This window comes from Halichoerus grypus, chromosome 5 (assembly GCF_964656455.1).
Source record: "Halichoerus grypus chromosome 5, mHalGry1.hap1.1, whole genome shotgun sequence".
NCBI classification, from domain to species: Eukaryota; Metazoa; Chordata; class Mammalia; order Carnivora; family Phocidae; genus Halichoerus; species Halichoerus grypus.
Window position 1 is genome coordinate 97,342,061 of NC_135716.1, and position 18,709 is coordinate 97,360,769.

The 18,709-nt window shown below is 46.2% G+C and overlaps 2 protein-coding genes across 4 annotated transcripts in view; both read right to left on the reverse strand.

Annotated features, from left to right (window-relative positions):
• GNAI3 (G protein subunit alpha i3) overlaps positions 1–8,067 on the reverse strand; it is a 46,376-nt gene extending 38,309 nt beyond the window's left edge. The window contains exon 1 of the mRNA XM_036109866.2: positions 7,806–8,067. Within this exon, the coding sequence (XP_035965759.1) occupies positions 7,806–7,923 (118 nt within the window). The 5' untranslated portion in view covers positions 7,924–8,067. The remainder of the gene's footprint in view (positions 1–7,805) is intronic.
• A 2,105-nt stretch (positions 8,068–10,172) lies between these two features.
• On the reverse strand, positions 10,173–17,234 carry GPR61 (G protein-coupled receptor 61). 3 transcript variants are annotated; one of them, XR_013447997.1, is made up of 4 exons: positions 17,121–17,234; positions 14,477–14,536; positions 11,973–14,205; positions 10,173–11,304 (listed from the first exon to the last, which is right to left on the reverse strand). XR_013447997.1 is itself a non-coding variant. In XM_078072634.1 (3 exons), the coding sequence occupies exon 3, from the start codon at positions 13,581–13,583 to the stop codon at positions 12,228–12,230; it is 1,356 nt and encodes a 451-aa protein (XP_077928760.1). In that variant the 5' UTR covers positions 13,584–14,205; positions 14,450–14,536; positions 17,121–17,234; the 3' UTR covers positions 11,954–12,227. The 3 variants fall into 3 exon arrangements, 1 of the variants encoding a protein (XP_077928760.1); XR_013447996.1 differs by having other exon boundaries at positions 14,450–14,536; XM_078072634.1 differs by lacking the exon at positions 10,173–11,304 and having other exon boundaries at positions 11,954–14,205; positions 14,450–14,536.
• Between the last annotated feature and the right edge of the window lie 1,475 nt (positions 17,235–18,709).

An 18,709-nucleotide genomic window follows, 5' to 3' on the forward strand; every position in this document is an offset into this window, starting at 1 on the left:
AGAGGGGCACCTGGGTGGCTCAGTTGGTTAAGTGGCTGTCTTTGGCTGGGGTCGTGATCCTGGGATTGAGCCCAGCCTCTGGGCTCCCTGCTCAGTGGGGAGTCTGTTTCTCCCTCTCCCTCTGCCCCTCCCCCTGCTTGTGTGTGCTCTCTGTCAAATAAATGAATAAATTAATACAATCTCTTAAAAAAGGAGGAGATACAAGCACAACTTAAATACAAGAGTGTAGGGATGCCTGGGTGGCTCAGTCGTTAAGCTTCTGCCTTCGGCTCGGGTCATGATCCCAGGGTCCTGGGATGAAGTCCCACATCGGACTCCTTGCTGAGGGGGGAGCCTGCTTTTCCCTCTGCCTGCCACTCCCTCTGCTTGTTCTCTCTCTCACAAATAAATGAATAAAATCTTTAAAAATAAATAAATAAGTGTACGTTTTAATCATGGTGAGACATCCCTAACTATACAGCTGTAGATTTACAAGAGCAACTAGAAAAAATTTAGAATACTATCTATTTCAAAGTTAAGCAACAAAAAATTTTCAAGATATAAAACACTAACAATCATGCAAAAAATTCAGTCTTTTTGTATCAATATTAAAAACATTTACCCATTTGTGAATTAGACTTGGTGACAAAGAGGCCCGTAACAGCAAAACAGTAATGGAACAATGAACACACTAATGTCTCCACTAGCCCTTAACAAATCTATTAAACTTTTAAGTATCTTCCAAGTCTAACTTGAAAATCAAAGGAAATCCACTAAAGACTATACCTTCCTGAAACTTGTTTCTAAGATTACCAGGCCATTATTCAGGTACAAGTCAAACAAATTTGGTCTTCTGGTTCTTCTTCTTTGTTTGATTTGTATCTGATATATTCATTTCTGTTACAACTTACTAATATCAAGACATGAAAAATAAGTTATTTCATTTACAGAGAGCACTGTATCAAAACTGGGACAATTAAGCAGTGCTCCAAAGACAATGTTATTCAGCTCAAGCAGCTTCAATTACAGCTATGATACAGATGACTGCTAAGCAGGTAACAGCCTAGAGAGATAAAGGCTTAAAGATAACTCTAACTTGGTGGCGCCTGGGTGGCTCAGTCGTTAAGCGTCTGCCTTCGGCTCAGGTCATGATCCCGGAGTCCTGGGATCGAGCCCCGCATCGGGCTCTGCTCTGCGGGAAGCCTGCTTCTCCCTCTCCCACTCCCCCTGCTTGTGTTCTCTCTCTCGCTGTGTATCTCTCTCTGTCAAATAAATAAACAAAATCTTTAAAAAAAAAAAAAAAAAAAGATAACTCTAACTTGCTAAACACCAAAAAAGAATTTTACCAAAACAAGACAGTTAAAACTGGAGGGAAAATCAAACACTACAACAGTTTCTTCTCTTTAAATTCTCTTAAACATCTACTTTATGGGCACTTCATAAATTTATGTCTTTCAGGTTTTTAACCATCCTCCTAAACAGCTTTATTACATTAATTTCAGTCAAACTCAGGAATAAGAAAAATAACAACACAAAAACAGCCCTCTTTATAACCCTGCTAAAATATTTAATCTGGTTAATAATATTAACATCACAGACAAGAGACCCCTGAGATCAGAAAAAGGAAAATGAAGCTCAGAGATTAGGATAAATCCCCCAATTTTCAGTATCTTTGCTCTTGAACCCTACACTACATGGGATTTAGGAATTAAGTTACCAGTTCAAAGAACTTTTATTACTGCTAGTCTACTATATTCTGTTCACTAGAAAACAAGATTTTAAAACAAACTTCAGTTACCTGAACAAATTTAGTATCCACTGCTCTAAACACTTCTTATGAGACCCATATTTTTATTTTTTGGTCTTTACTGCTAATATTCTAGTTCCTGAGTACTTAAGGCATCTTTTCCTCCCCACCTTCCCTGACAAGCCCCATTCCCAATTAAACTAAATTAAACTAACTAAACATAGAAAGACAAAGCATGGACAGTTGCAAGAATGACTAAAAGGTTACACGCTTGTCAAATTTATTTTTTTTTTTAGATTTTATGTATTTATTTGAGAGAGTGAGAGAGCACAAGAGAGCTCAAGCAGGGGGAGTAGCAGAGAGAGAGGGAGAAGCAGGCTGCCAGTTGAGCGGGGAGCCTGACACAAGGCTTGATCCCAGAACCCTGGGATCATGATGTGCGCTGAAGGCAGAAGCTTTAACCGACTGAACCACCGGGGCACCCCTTGTCAAATCTATTAAGTACTAAGACCCTATTCTACGGTCATCTCTGTACTTACTTCAGAATTAGCACACTTGGAGAATATTACAGTACTGTAATTCCTGAAAAGGTCCATATTTCCAGACTGAACAAGTGATGATAAATACATTTAAATAAAAGACACAGGGGCACCTGGGTGGCTCAGTTGTTGAGCGTCTGCCTTCAGCTCAGGTCATGATCCCAAAGTCCTGGGATCAAGCCCCGCATCGGGCTCCCTGCTCTGCGGGAGGCCTGCTTCTCCCTCTCCCCCTGCTTGTGTTCCCTCTCTGGCTGTGTCTCTCTGTCAAATAAATAAATAAAATCTTTAAAAAAATAAATAAATAAAAGACACAAAGAACAGTTAAGTGCATATAAAAAACAAACCTATCTTTGAAATGTAAATTTCTATTTTTTATGCCAGTTTCTTTTTTTTTTTTGCCAGACACAAGGTACATCTTCAAAAGAAATGTCATGTCTATGAATCTTATGCCCAGTAAATGGCAAACCTTATAAAGAATATCATCCTATGAGAATTTAATGAAACAATAACAGTAGTACTGTTATTATTAAAGCAAAATGAATGCTATAGATTATAGGTAGTATAAAAATTCAAATTAAGAAGCTAGTGTGGGCTAAATTAAAGGAAAAGTTCAGTATTACAACTCTCTAATTATCAAAAATACTAACTTTCAATAATAAGCATATTTAGCTGGTAAATACAGATATTTAAATGTGAATAAAATTGTATAAGGTTTAAGTGAATTAGAGGATTCCAATTCTCTGCATGCAACTTAATTTTTGCCATACCACCACCACAAAAATCCTAGAGAACAAAGCATTAATCTCATTTTGTATAATAATGTTCTCTCAAGATCTGCTAAGGGGAATTATCAAGAAATAAAAACCTAAAACAGCACAGGAGTAAATCATTCAATAACTTATAAAACTAATTATAATATTTAATTCCTTTTAATAAGTATCACAAGAGTGGTATTTACTAAAATTCCTTGAAGACCTCTGAAAAGAATATATTATTTTTTCAAATTATTTGTCTGAAACACCCTTGAAAAAAGTAGCTAAAATGATAAGCTTTCACAGACATTATCATAATAACGTAAGCTACCAATACTGAATACTTGTTTGCTAAGCATTTTACATATATTATCTTATTGCATATTATAAAATAGACATCATCATCCCCATCATATATATGTGAAAAATAAGATTCATTGACTACGTTATATGCTCTGGGTCTCATAGCTAGTAAATAAAGGTGGGAACTGAATTCATTTCTATGCGACTCTGAAAGCAGTACTCTTATCCATTCATTATACCAGTGCTTCCCAACTTTTGTCACATGATGGCACACACTGAAAATGATATTTGTAAGGCTTATTAAAGTAAGTAAAAATAATGTATATTTTCTTTATATCATAAAATTATGACATGAAAAATAAAATACAAAGTATTACAGATGGTATTAAATACGAATTAGCATAAACCTTCCTAATAAAATATTTGCAATTGCCATGTTCCCAAAGTTTAAAGAAATCATACTAAAAATGTTCAAATATCATTTCAACCGTTGCAAAATTTCAAAAAGTTATGAAATGATTTAAAATTTTAAAACTATAAGGGCACCTGGGTGCCTCAATAAGTTAAGTGTCTGCCTTCAGCTCAGGTTGTGATCCCAGGATCCTGGGATTGAGGCCCCCAAAGGGGCTCCCTGCTCAGCAGGGAGCCTGCTTCTCCCTCTCCCTCTGCAGCTCCCCCTGCTTATGCTCTCTTGCACTCTCTGTCAAATAAATAAATAAAAATCTTTAAAAAAAATTAAAATTAAAAAAATGAAATTTCAAAACTATAGAAAAATTTACAAACAGCAACTTGTATGCCATCCTATATACTGCACTCTGGTTGGGAAGCTTTGCATAATACAATTTTGTCTTTCTACATAATATTGTGATTAAATATTAATTTGACATTATCAAGATCTTCCCAATAACACACCTAAAGGAAACTCAAATCAAAGGTGATAAAAAAATTCTAACACTTAAGTATTCCTTAACTAATTCTGCCCACCCTAGCTGCTGCTTTTTTTTTTTTTTAAGATTTTTATTTATTTGACAGAGAGAGACACAGCAAGAGAGGGAACACAAGCAGAGGGAGTGGGAGAGGGAGAAGCAGGCTTCCCGCTGAGCAGGGAGCCTGATGTGGGGCTTGATCCCAGGACCCTGGGATCATGACCCAAGCCGAAGGCAGGAGTTTAACGACTGAGCCACTCGGCGCCCCTGTCCACCTTGGCTTCTTAATTTTAATTTCTATAGTACCTATAATCTGTAACATTCTTTTTGATTTAATAATAACAATAATAGTTAATATTCACTGAGCTGATCCTATGTGCCAGGCTGTATTCCACTTTACATTATTATCATTAATGCTCATAGCACTCCTATAGTGCCTCTATTTTCTCCATTTTAAAGATGAGGAAACGGAGCAGAGCAAAATTGAGTAAATAACTTTCCCAAGGTTACAGCTGGTAAATGGGAATTAGAATTTGAAATAGTCTGACTTCATAGCTCATGTTGTTACTCATTATACTAAACTACATCCCTCCAAAAAAGAAAATACAGTAATATCTAATGAACACCTATTATGTGCCAGGAGAGACACAGGTAACCAAATATATCTCAACTTAGACTAAGTTTGACAGTTTCACAGTGATGAAGTAAAAATTACTTGCATGTGCATCAAAGGAGGTATTCTACAGGAAAAAAAAAAGTTATCCATATACTGTGATGAGTGTGTTCTGTTTACAGAAAATACTTCAACTTCTGTGCATTATGATATGGTTCAAGCAAGAGCATCTGTGTCTGCAACTATTTATATTTGTTGACTTAACTTGCTCAAGAATATTAAAAAAATCTTACTTAAAACAATGAAATTGATAAAAATTAAAAGCAAATGTTTTAGTACTTTGATTTTTACTTACTGCTTTTGAAGTTCGCGAAGTCATCATGAGTTTAATTTTGTTTTTAATTAAATGCACTATTTATAAAGTCCCGAATAAAGATTTTTCCAGACATTTGCTTGCCTAAATTCTGCCTGCCAAATCCTGCCATTTGGAAGAAAGCCTCACAGTTTACAACTGTATTATAATAGGCTAATGTCCTGAGGGGATCTCTGATGGGCTAATGTAAATCAAAACATTTACAGAAGATGAAAATATACCTTTAATTTCATAACCAATCAATCAACACAGATGTTAATGCCTTGAGTATTATGGTTTAAGTTAAACATCTGAAAGAGCCCAAGGAGCAATGTCCAACATTAGGTGGTTCATGCTAGCAAATATTAAGAAGCATCTACTATGTGCCACAGACCATGCTCATCCACAAATCATACCTGTTAAACAGAGAGTGGCAGTCTAGAATTACAATCTGAATTCATGTGTCATGAAAGGTCAGGTATTCAAACCAAAAGCTCAAGCTCCAATGCATAACTTTCCCCCTATATCCAAAGAGCCGCTCCTAGGCTTCTGCAATCTACAAACCACTAAGTATGTTAACATGAAGAGACTAGCATGGGCACCTAGCACATCCTGGAGTACAAAATAAGGCTTGGGTTATGGTGGTGCATTCTGTCCTCCAGGGCTTTACACCATGAAAACTTGGCACTTCTCCTAAAGCAACTTCTTTTTCTCAAAAATTAATTATTTTAAAAAGTTCTACTGAAGGCGCCTGGGTGGCTCAGTCGTTTAGCGTCTGCCTTCGGCTCAGGTCATGATCCCAGGGTCTTGAGATCGAGTCCCACATCGGGCTCCCTGCTCCGCGGGAAGCTGGTTCTCCCTCCCCCACTCCCCCTGCTTGTGTGCCCTCTCTCTCTGTTGAAAAATAAATAAAATCTTAAAAAAAAAAAAAAAGTTCTACTGCGAAAAAGAAGGTTCTGTTACTTACAGAAACCATTACTCCTACTTATTCTTCTCTAACAGAACCGTAGAAAATACTAATAGTAAAGAAACTGTGACTTAACTAATTGGTAAGCTGATGCCAGGGTACTTTATATGATTTACTGAGCCTCTAGAAACCAGTCTCGGGGTGCCTGGGTGGCTCAGTCTGCTGAGTGTCTGCCTTCGGCTTAGGTCATGATCCTGGAGTCCTGGGATGGAGACCTGGGATGAAGTCCCGCCATCCGGCTCCCTGCTCAGCGAGGAGTCTGCTTCTCCCTCTGCCCTTCACCCGGCTCATGCTCTCTCTCACTCTTGCCCTCTCTCAAATAAATAAATAAAATCTAAAAAAAAAAAAAGTTTCAAAAATCTTTAAACTAATCATGCTGAGTAAAATGCATCTGACCATACCTAAAAGCTGCTCAAGGGGCGCCTGGGTGGCTCAGCCGTTAAGCGTCTGCCTTTGGCTCAGGTCATGATCCCAGGGTCCTGGGATCGAGTCCCGCATCAGGCTCCCTACTCTGCGGGAAGCCTGCTTCTCCCTCTCCCACTCCCCCTGCTTGTGTTCCCTCTCTCGCTGTCAAATAAATAAATAAAATCTTTAAAAAAAAAAAAAAAAAAAAGCTGCTCAAAACGAGTGTCGGGTAAAATAAACTGTAACTTTCTGAAGTCAATGTTTTTAGTTTGGAGAGACAGCTCACCAGAAGTCTGTCACAGCTTTTATAGTGTATCCAATTTTATAATTTATCCTAAGGTAACTCCATTCCCACTGCACATCATCGCTAGCAACTATTCAGCAACTCCCAATATGTAATCTATTGTCCACTACATCTTTTGCCACAAACCTCAAACCAGCCAGTCCTTAAATTTCCTCAGCTCACACCACCTTCCCTTTTTACAAAAACAAGGGAAGGAATTATAAAGCCTTAAGAGAGTAAAAATGATAGAAGGAGGTGGAAATATAGACAGCCTCTGCACCCAAGCTCTTTTCCTTTGTATCCGAGAACTGTTGTCAGTTATCTCAACCACACACCTTCACGTTCCTGAGTAATCCAGGGTTCCTCCACCTTACCGACAGTTCAAAATGCCCACTTCATAATAAATGACAGGGTCCTTACGTGATCACTCTGTCCCAGCCCCTCTATTTATATTAATCATTCAAGCATCCCAACTTCATCCTAGTCAAAGTATCACCACGCTCCAAACTCATAAGCCATTATACAAGCCCCCCACACTCTATCCCGTCCTCTTTGCTATCAACATACTCCAACCCCTTGTAAAACCTTCCCTAATATCAGCTCTTCCTTTATGAGCTTTTCGCGTATTCCTAACACAGTCTCAAAGTCCTCCTGCCCACACTCCCAAACTCTCTCCACTAAACGCCAATTCCAGCACGGAGTCACACCCTCCCTCCAGACCAATTCCTACAACCCCAAACCCCACCCCCTCAGCACGCCCTCCGGGGCCTAAGCAACCAACCCAACACCCCGCCCCACGGCCGTCACGCCCTCCAGATCCCTCCAGGGTCCTTTCAGCCGGCCGGGCCAGACCCCCACCCCCCACCCCCCAGGGCTCCAAGTGCTTAAACCCTCCCGTTCACCCCGCCAGTCCCGCCAGCCCCGCCCCCAGCCCCTCACCGAGTAGCAGAAGCTTCACTTCTTTGGCCGCTTTCTCTCCGTCCTCCCGCAAGTTGCGGTCGATCATCTTGCTCCGCTCCACCGCCGCCTTGTCCTCGGCGCTCAACGTGCAGCCCATGGCGGCGGCGGGAGAGGGGACCGAGCCCGGGCTCACTCACACACCGCGGAAACTGCGACTCGGGTGCCTGAGACAGCGTCTACTGCTGGGCGGCGGCCCTCTCCGTCAGCTCCTTGAGCGCCCGAAGGAACCGGATATCCGGCGTTACGACACTTCCGGCAACGCCCCACGGCGGTTACTGCTCAAAACTCTCCAGCTGGGGTAGAGGAGGAGCAATGGAAAGCGGAAGTACGGAGAGAGGACCTGTGAGTCCGAGCGGTGGTTCCCGGAGTAGCGATGTCTTGTCGGGCACCTGGTACGCGGCTCGACCTTAGTGCCTCTTCTCCTTTTCGGCTGCCTTATTTGGATAAATGTAGAAAAACTAGGGACTGGCTTCCCCAGTTGGCGGCGCCCTCCTGAGGTCAAGCCGGCTTTGGATGGGGGCTGGGGGTTCCCAAATAAGAGTCCCCAGCCCGCACAGGAATTTCTGCTGGGAATTTCTCACTGGTTAGAAAGCCCCTTTGATCTCTGGCTGTGGAGACCCGAAGCCCCTTCCCAAGTGTACGACACTGCCGGGGTTGTCTCAGCCCGATCTACGGGATGGGAACAAACAGCAGAGCCTGGGGCCGGCCACGCTTCACATCTTGAGATCTGTAAGGCCGACCACGCCTGGGACCTTAGCATCCCCTTCTGCCCTCCCCTCTGTCCCACCGCTTCCTGCTCTCAGGATGTATCCCGGTCCTTGTGCCGTTACCTACGAGTTGCCCAGCGACTATGTTGACAAAAGGCCACCTGAAATCGCCCAATATTCTATTTCCTGAAAGGTAAGAGTGTAGTTCTCCACAAGATTTCCGTGCTACCTTTCTCCAGTATAAGCCAGTTTTAGCGCGGATAAATGATCCTGCTTTAGGGGCTTCGGACTCCTACCAAGATCAGTTAACCTCAGGCCCACACCCCAAAACAAACCAGTGCATCCTGTGAATCTCCCTACTGAAATTTCCTGTTGTAGTACCACCCAAAAAGGGAAGTTCTAGTAGATTTGTCTCTCAGCTCTAGCATCACCTGAAAATAAACCTCCATGAAAGCCTCAGACTCCTAGCCTTTTCATTCATAATCCTGGGTACTACCCGTGAAAGTGGCCCTGAATTACCTTTACTGCCAAATAGCTGCACAAATACTCTCACCATATATTCTAGAGAGGAGAACTCTTGTGGTCCCCCAAACCGTTCCCTGGGATTAAAAATTATTTCCCTAATGGAATTTAAACCTTAGCATATAAGGTCCCAACAGAAAGGTCTATATGATGATGTTTCATTGATTAGAGGGATTTCTTGAGAGCCGCCTTAAACAACTTCATCCACTGTAACTTAGTAATGCCAGTTCTTCAAAGTTTGAAAAGCCTCCTACTCATTCTCAAATGACTGTTACAATAAAAAGGATGGCTTTCCCATAATCAATACTTATGGGGGGATAGGGCAAGAGGAAAGGGAAGAAAAACCAATATTTATTGAATACCTATTGGCCAGGTATGGCTAGGTTCTTCCATATGGTCATCTCTTTTAATCCTCACAACAACCCTGTGAGGTAGGTAATGTTACCCCCATTCTTACAGATGAAAAAATAGGCTCAGAGAAATTAAGCATCTTTCCCAAGTTCACACAGTGAGTAAGTAGATGTCTGCCTCCAAACTCACCCCTTTTCTACCATGCCACTATAAGATGTTACCTGGGGAGACCTGACAACAGAAAGTTTTCATCTAGGCTTGAGAGTTACCCCAACACCACCCAGGTGCAGGAAAAGTAACTGACGGGTCGGTTGTCTCAGCCTGTTGATTCTTGAGCCCACTAGAGAGGTCAAATTTTGTCCAGGAACAGCCTTCATAGCCAAGATAGCAAACTTTAGCAAGCAATCCTGGTGACTAGAAAACAACTGGAAGGTGGTCATGGCAGAAACTGTTGGGAGAATTCTCAGCATAATAGAAGAGAAATTTTTATTTCCTTCATGATCCACTCAGACAGGGAAAAATAAATGCAAATGAACCAGCCTATGTCAAATTCTGTAATAAACACCAGTGAGATCACAGTGTCAGGAAATATCAGCCCGAATTAGAGATATCCTTGCACTTAAAATTTTCTTTTTTGATGTATGTGAAGGAAGGGTTGGAGGGCAAAGTCACAGGAAAAGGCAAAATAAATTAACAAAATGGCTGCCCGGCAATGTTTCCTGTCCTCCCCTCTCCTCACTCCTTCTCCCCATCCCCACCTCCCCCATGCACGCACCTTTCCTGTTTCCACTGGACTCACACTGCCACCTGCTGGCAATACTTAGGGCCTACTAGCCGATCTGTGATGTTTGAAGAAGAGTTTTTTTCCCCTTATCTACGAATGAGATGCCTCCCTTATGAGTTTATCTTAAAAGGGAGGAGAGCGAGAATTACATGCTTTTCAATCACGAAAAATTCTCCTATCTAGGGGATTTCCTCAGTGTAATAGGTTCTAGACTAAAGTAAGTCTGGTGGTAGGAAGACAAACCTGTAAATTTTCCTACATCTAAAGGGGAAAGCTGTTTGCCCAGTTTCAGTTAATAAATTCTTTTCCTCAACTAGAGTTTCATTTACAACCCTCACACTTTCCACAATCCACAGGAAGCTTCCATGTAGGTATCTTTACTGCAGTGGACTGAGCTCCAATATATTCTCCAATATATTTCTCAAACATTCTTTAGTGCTTTACCAGATACAAAAGCTCTGTAAAAATACAAGGTACCTGATAAAATTAGACTATGAACTCCTCAAAGGCAGTGACTCTGTGGGCCCATAGAATACTAGGTATTCAACTATTATGCACTGAATTGAACTGAAATAGTAAATGTTGATATCAGTATAACTTTTTATAATAAGTATTTATTGGCCGTTCAAAGGGGAGACTATCCCACTCCCATCAGCCCATCTTACCCTTTAATGTTCAATGAGGCAGGAATTTGTCCAAATACAGATCAAAGCACCCTCTGTTCCTGCCTGAACCCTTGAATGTTACTTGATTCAACTGAGGGAAGTGGATGGACAGGTAATCCCAGATGGGCATCCTGTCCAGTTTGCAACTATTTCCCCTCCCTTGCAAATACCACCACCGATACCAGCCAACAAGTTCCTACGGTCTCAATCAGTGAACAGCTGAACCCAACTCCCGTGCCCTCTCTCCAGCCCAGGGCTGCAGATAGGAGAGAGATTTAAGTCTTTGTCACTGAAGCTAATTTTGAGAGCGATGAATGGGAGTAGGGAGGCATTTAATGGACCATAGAAACCCCACCCTTCCCATTCCCAACCTTAGTCTCTTGTACCCGATTGTCCAGGGGGCTGGAGGTGGGTCACTGCCATGAGGAGAGAGATCAGGGAGGCCACTCCTAGGAAGAAAAAAAAAGATTTACAGTATTATTGGTCAAGGTGATTATTTGGCCTCTCTGTATCCACCCACCTTAGCAATTCAAATGCTAACCCCCACCTTCAGCCACCCAACCCCCAATCTTTCCACTTCTTCATTCTAAAAAATAAGGAGAAAGAGCCATCCTGTTGTATCCTTGCCTTTGCTGAGATCAAGCCGGAAGCTTGATCTCCCATGTGCAGGAGAAAGACAGCAAAATAGAACAGAAGGGCTGTTCCCAGAGGGTGGGAGAGAGCTGCAGTCAGCTCTCCTGCCTTCTCCTCTTTGTACCCTGCTTTTCCCCTTGCTTCTGGCCAAACTTGGGAAAGGAATATACCCAGCTGGCCCTCTCAGTTTAAGGAAACCTCAGGTCTAAAACTAGAAAAAGATCCATTAACTCAAATAAAGCTGTACTTTATTTAGGTTTTTTTAAACCTAACAAGGAAAGGAGAAGACACAGGTCATTTTCTTACCTTGCTTGGGTACAATTACTGCCCTGGACAATTACACTGAAAAATGAAATATCCTAAAGAATCCCCAGGATAACTCCAAACCTGGCCTGCCGCTCTATATCCTCCAACTCCTACCCTTAGGGAGTCTCTCTGCTTCCTGAGGCATGGAAAGTTCGCTGGTTGAAAGGAATCATCTCACCTTTGTGACCCTTTATTCTCATTACCATCTCACCAGGTTCCCTCCCCCAGTAGTCAAGGATCATAGCCATGTCCAAGGCTTTTGCCACACGTTCATCCTGTTGGCATTGTTCCTGACCCAGAAAACACTAAGCAAAAGCTGTGTGCAGAGACCCCAGCCCCAGCCCCTGCTAGCCGGGAACAGGTGATCCCACAAGGTGTTCCTTCAGTCATAAGTGGCCCCAGCCCCATCTCCCTCCAAGTGGCCAGAAGCCCGTCATGATTCTAGTCGAGGTGAAGGGGCGGGACGGAGGTAGCTGTCCGACATGATGATGTCGCTGGTGAGTTGTTGCTCCAGGAACTCAGAGGTTTCTTCAGCTATCTGGCCTGGAATTCGAAAGTCCACAGCAGGTGTCTCTTGCTTGGGGCTGGGGAGGGGTCGGGAAACCCAGGACTCCGTGGGACAGCCTGTACCCTGAAGGAACTGCAGAAAGTTCTCCTCAATGGAGCCCTCCCGGCTAGGTAGCCTCAGCTCCTCCTCTGGAGCCGGCTTGAAGAAGCAGACAAACTGCTTGCTGAGCTCCCCCCGGATCTGCCGGTTGAGACATCCATAAAAGAACGGGTTGGAAGTGAAGCAGAAGTAGCCGATCCAGGTCACCACGTTCTCCACCTGCCCAGTCGAAATGGGCTGAGCACTCAGGGCAACGTAGAGGTGGAAAGAAAAGTAGGGCAACCAACAGAGCAGGAACTGTCCCCCCACGGCCAGGAGGACCACTGCAGCCTTCCCTCCCCCGAACGTCCGGTGCGGGGTGGTCTGGGGGGCCCCCGAGCTGGTGACCATAGTGGAGCGGCTGCTGAGAGACTCAGAGCGTTGCCGGGGTGTCTCCATCCATGTGGGCAGCGGTCCGTGCTGCATGGCAGCCACTCGGGCTACTCGGAACATGCTGCAGTAGACCACAAGGATGAGGAGCAGAGGCAACAAGAAGTAAAGGACAGCAAAGACCACCACAAAAAGCTGACAGGAGGCACTGCGGCTCCATTGGAGCGAGCAGCCTGGGGGGGTGCTGGGAGCTCCCTCCTCCCGGGAGACCCTTCCCAACACCGGCACAGAGGCCATGGCCAAGGCTTTCACCCACACGCCCACCAGCACAGAGGCCACCAGCCCCAGCGTCATGCGCACCTCGTAGCGCATGGGGTGGACAACGTAATAGTAGCGCTCCACATTGATGGCCGACACCGAGAGAATGGCCAGGCTAACAAAGCATATGCTCAGGAACAAGTAGAGGCGGCAGGCGACCTCCCCGAAGAGGTCATGGTCAAAGAGGGCAGAGCTGGAGAGCATGGCCAGGGGCATGAGGGTCAGGGCGGCCAGCAGGTCCACCAGGCAGAGGTGGAAGACAAAGACAAATTTTCGGAGGGCGGGTGTCTTGGCGATAACAGCCATCACAGCGGCATTGCCAGCCACAGCGATCAAGTCCAGCAGGAGCATGAAGAAGAGGGCCACAGATTCCGAGGCCACGTCCCTCAGCCCCACCTCTGGGACCCCACTGGCCGTAGAGGGACCTGGGGTTTGAGGGACCCTCCCCAGAGTGGAAGAGTTCCCTGATGACTGGGGGATGGGAGAGGACTCCATGGGGCCGAAAGAGGACACCCAGGGCACCTCCTGTCACAGGCCCATCCCCCATCCTAGTCCAGTGACCCTGGGATGGCCAGCCCAGGCCCAGGCTTGCCAATTTTGTGGGGGGGGAACGGGGGGGGAGAGGGCGCCTCCTGCTGGAGCCTCCCGGATGGGCTCTAATCGCCGGCCTTCCAGGCTGGGCTGTGCGTACCACCGAACTGAGCGCTCAGAAGCTCATCTCTCCTCTCTGGCAAGAGGTGGCTCTGGTCTGCCTTGGTGACCTCGGAGAAGCAGGAGACGTGAGAGATGCTGGAGCCTCACTCACTCAACACTCCACCTTCTGAGTGGTCTCTCGCTCCTTTTTCTTTTCCTTGCCTCTGTTCTCCATACCCTTCTCCTCTCTCAGGGACTGTTATCCAGAGATTCTAAATCCTCTCTCTCCCTCTCCCAGGGTCCCACTGAACTCCGGGATAGTACCCCAGTTTTCAAGTTGCTTATGTAAATTTCCTGATTTCTTGTCTCAGAATGGCAGGAGCTGTTGGGGAGTAGAAGGGACACGAGATCTGGTTTCCAGACCCAGGTCTGGGAATTACTGACTCTGTGACTCTTCTGGACTTCAGTTTCCTCATGAAGGCATCTGGAAAATGAAGGGAATAACAGCTACTTCATGACTGTGTTTGGAGGGTCCTGTGAGACTTCATAACAATACTACCCATAAGCGCTCACATTTATAAAGGCGGTTTCCAAATACCAAACCCTGTTCTAAGCACTGTACATAAATAAGCTCATTCTAATCCTCACACAACCTGTGAGGTAGGTATTACTCTCATCCCCATTTTGCAGTTGGTGAAACTGAGGCCCAGAGAGGTCAAGTAACTTACCAAAGGCGGCAAGGTCTGGGTACGTACCCAGGTGCCCCGGCTCCAGGGCCAGTACTTCAGCCCACCTGACCGTGCCCTCCACAGCACCTGGAATGCAATAGGCATTCAGTGAATAGTTGTTGAATCTGAACCATCTCTAAAAACGTCTGTCAGTGCTCTGGGGTTACCACTGGGAAGAGATCACCTGAAAGGGGGAAGGACTGTGCTTTAGTCTCCTGTGACATCACCATCCTCAAGACAAAGAGCTGCCATTTGGGGGCTGTTGAGAAGGAACAGTGAAATCAAAATGTCCCAGCTGGAAGGAAACTGGGATGTCAGCCCATCCAGCCTCCACTGCCCCCAAAGCAGAAGGGCATAGGTCACTTGAAAGCTGCCTTTCTTCACCCACTCATCAGCTTCTCAAGGCCACTGTACCCCTGCAGGTGGGAGAGGAAATGCTCCTAACCTCCCACTCCCTGGGTCCCCAGATCTCTGATCATTGGAGCAGATCCCTGGCCCAGAGTTCTCTTGGCCCTGGACTGTTAGCACATTCCAGAGCAAGGAGGGAGAAGTAGGTGTCTGAGAGTGGGTAGGTCACTGTGACTGTGGAAATGGTTGAGTATAAAGCAGAGAAGACAACTGGAAGGAATGGGGAGGGGAAGAAGTCTGGGGTTTCGGCATCTCTCATTTCTCCTGACCAAATGGCAGATCAGATGTTTCATGTGTCTCATTATCCATATTAAGTTTGCATATAATTGAAATAATAATGCAATTAAAAAGTATTTTTATTTCCATATCCGATTCTTGCAGTCCAGTTTCTCCCAGTATACTGTGGGAAAATATGCAAATTTGAGGCAAACTATGGACATGCCGAGTCTGATGGGCCGTCTGTAGACAAGTCCCAAGTTCCCTGGATCACGGTTTCCTCGTCTGTAAAATGGGAAGGTTGAACTGGATGACCTCCAAGATTCCCATATCTGACAACATTTGATGACTCTGTGAGTTCCTGGGTTGCTCAGTCTAAAAACCCATCAATTCTCTGACTGCGATAAAGTGGACCACATGGGGCAGACCATCCGCATTCCCTCCCCATAGTTACAGCCTTACAACCACCCTTGGGTTTGGGCATTACCACCAACCATGCACGAATTTAACTTCAAGCATGCCATGCATGCAATAGGTGCCTGATATAACTTTGTGAATCAAATTCACACTGGTTTGTTGAGTCCCTGCCCCCCTTAATACCTGCTCCAAGCACACTCAGTAGGTCAACTGTGTGTTAGCCAGGGGACTCTGCTCTGGAAAGGGTAACCTGGTCTCCTGGACTCGGCGCAGCCCTAACTTTGGACAATTGCCTAGGGATGTGCCTCTCTGCAGGGATAACAGGAAGCTCATTTCACAGTTAAAATAGCCACATAGACTCAGGGTCTACAGAGAAGGTGAAGAGAGGGCTTAAAAGTGGAGACATCAGCTGCTCATAAGACAGTCTACCAGGAAAAATGCAGAAAGCAACGCTAGGAGAGGCATCCTTGCCCCTTACTCTCCATGCTGTGGCTTCCTCGTCCCTTCCACCTGGGAGTGGGGCCCAGAAGACGTGGCTCGGAGGCCCTGGGAGCTAAAGGAGTAAAGGCCCTCCGTGTCTGCATGGACATCAAGAGTCTGCCAGCAAGGCCCACCCAGGGTCCCAGACTGAGGAAAGCAGACATGGTTTCCACGTGGAGATGGAGGGGATACTGTGCAGCCATGATGAAGCCCTAGACAAGAAGACATTGGACAATTCTCATTTCCAGAACCCCCTCGGCCCGGCCAGGATCTCCACACTGACTTCTAAATTCCAGGATTCCCATTTCCGTCATAACAGATGGACCAACATTCCTGCTCGCCAGCATTCCCTCACTGATGGATGGGGGTTGAGGAGGGGAGGGTTGTGCATCACAGTGTCAGGGGGGAAGCCCAGAGAGCCTCACTCCACTCCTAGCTCACATCACCATGCCTTCTCACACGCTCTTGTCTTCCCACTGTTTCCTGCCAGCAAGCCCTCCCTCACCTCCAGGACCTCTCAGGACCTGGCAGGCTTTGCCACCATAGGGGCTCAGGTCTGGCCCCCTAGACGGGGCATGGTCAAGTTACAAACATCCTTGTGTCAGGATGCAAGATGTGCATAAGTGCCCAGCCTAAGGCCACAGAGGTGTCGTTGGGATTCGCATGCACCTGTTCCCCAAATTCGGAGCTTCCCTCCCAAGGATCCGAGCACGGCCTTCCTTCAGACAAGAGCATGGCCCTCCTAAGCCAGGGGGGATCTCCAGGGGGCAACCACACCTCTCCACAGCAGAGTTGCCCACGCCCAGGATGCAGAGTTGCCCATCAGCCTACATACCAACGGACCCATTCCTAGGATGCGGGGGACCCATCTCTATGACATGGAGTAAGACAGATGGGGAACCCTGTCTGCCTTAGGATGTGGGTACTCCCTCTGGCAGGAGATCAACGCCCATCTCTGGGCTTCAGAGATGCCCACACCCCAATACTGCCTTTGAGAGAACTGGGAGCCCATCCCTTGACGAAACTGCCCAGCATAAGGTAGGGTTGGCTGGTCCTTGGGACACAGAGCTAGGCTCCTGCAGAGTACCTCAGCACTCACCATCAGGCCCTGGGACTGGCCCCCATTCCTGGCCTAGTCAGCAACTCCTACCTTGGCTGAGCAGCTCCCGGCTCCCATGTGATTGCTCCTCTCAGCTGATGCTTCTCCAAGGCTGCTGAAGCCTGAACCACTGCAGTGAGCGGTGAGAGGCAGCCGGCAGAGCAGGATGCTCCAAGAGCTTCTGGGTCCTAATGGCCTCCTGCTTCCCACCCAGCCACTTGGAGCCACTTCTGAAGCAAGGAGCCAGGCACCAGTGCCCCCAGGGAGAATGCTCAGGGGTGGTTCCAACCCCCGTCACGTTTCTTGGGGTGCTGGAGTGGGATCGCAAAACGCTCATGGGGCCAGGTGACTGGGGGCAGGAGAGACCCTCCTGGCCAGCCTGATGAAGTATAAAGGGTACTCGGAGTCAGAAAATCCAGATTTAAGGATTTTCTTAAATCCTTAAGTGGCTCTGGCACTTACTAGCTGTATGACCTTGGGCAAGTCACTTCCCATTTCTGGCCTTGGTTTGTTCAGAGAGAATATAGGATAGATGATCCTGAGGCTCCTGACAGGCCTGCCATTGTATGCTTCTGTGTGACATCAGAACCAAGATGCTCTTGCAGCGGGCCCGTCAGGGGAGACACAGAGTACCGGGATTAGGCCTGGCAGGGGCCAAGGTTCCAGGGTCCGGCTCCTTTGACAGCTGCCAAATATGTACAGCCAATAGGTTCAGGAGTAGCATTCAGGTTTGAAGGGGAGCTAAAGGCCTTGTCCTAACCCTGCATTTGTCCCTCAGAAAGCACGTTACTATCGGTTTCTTAGATTGTATATGTATATTTGGTATGGGCTGGGAGAACGGATGGAAATGGGGGGATCTAACATCCCCATGAGCCCCCACATGTGGTGCCACCAGAACACTGTTCCCTGAAGACAGAGCAGGCACCAGGACCTCGGGAAGGCTCAGATTGCTCTGGATCTGTAGGACTGGACTGAGCTGCACGGAACACCATCCGTAGAGGGTCCAAGGCCAAGTGATGAGCATTTTGGGAGTGAGATGGAGGCACATGGCTTCCCACCATGAAGAAACCCTCAGTTCCCCTAGCTACGTGACTGACACCCAAGGATAGGATCCTAACATTGCAGAGCTGTAAGACACGCTACAGGCTGAAGCATCCATGTTTCTAAGGCCGAGAGAGGTGAAGAGGTCGTCCAAAGCCACGCATGGCAGAGCCGTGAGCCTAGGCCAGGAATTCAGGCGTGATACCTACTCCAGAGCCCTCTGCCCTGAGACTTGCCCGTCCAGAAACTCCTTCTGCCTCCAAAAGGGAAGAAAGACCAGACTCAACCCAAAGAGCCATGAGAACAATGACTTATTCAGAAAACCCAGAGAGGGCAAGGTGGCTGCTCCGGGCCCCAGGTCAACCACGAAGAGACCACCGACCAGCCCAGAGCTGAAGTAGTGATCACCAGTATCCCCCAAAACCCTTTCTTGGACTCTTACAAGTGCCAAATTCTTCACATACAGTACCTTCAATCCTCACACAAGTTCTATGAGGCAGCCTTTATGCACCTTATTTTATGGATGAGGAAATGGGAGGCAGAGGTTAAGTGACTTTCTCCAGATCACACAGATAGGAAGTGCCAGAGCCAATATTTGA

Coding starts and splice junctions, on each gene's coding strand:
- GPR61 (XM_078072634.1), bottom strand. CDS start 13,583: ATGGAGTCCTCTCCCATCCCCCAGTCATCAGGGAACTCTTCCACTCTG.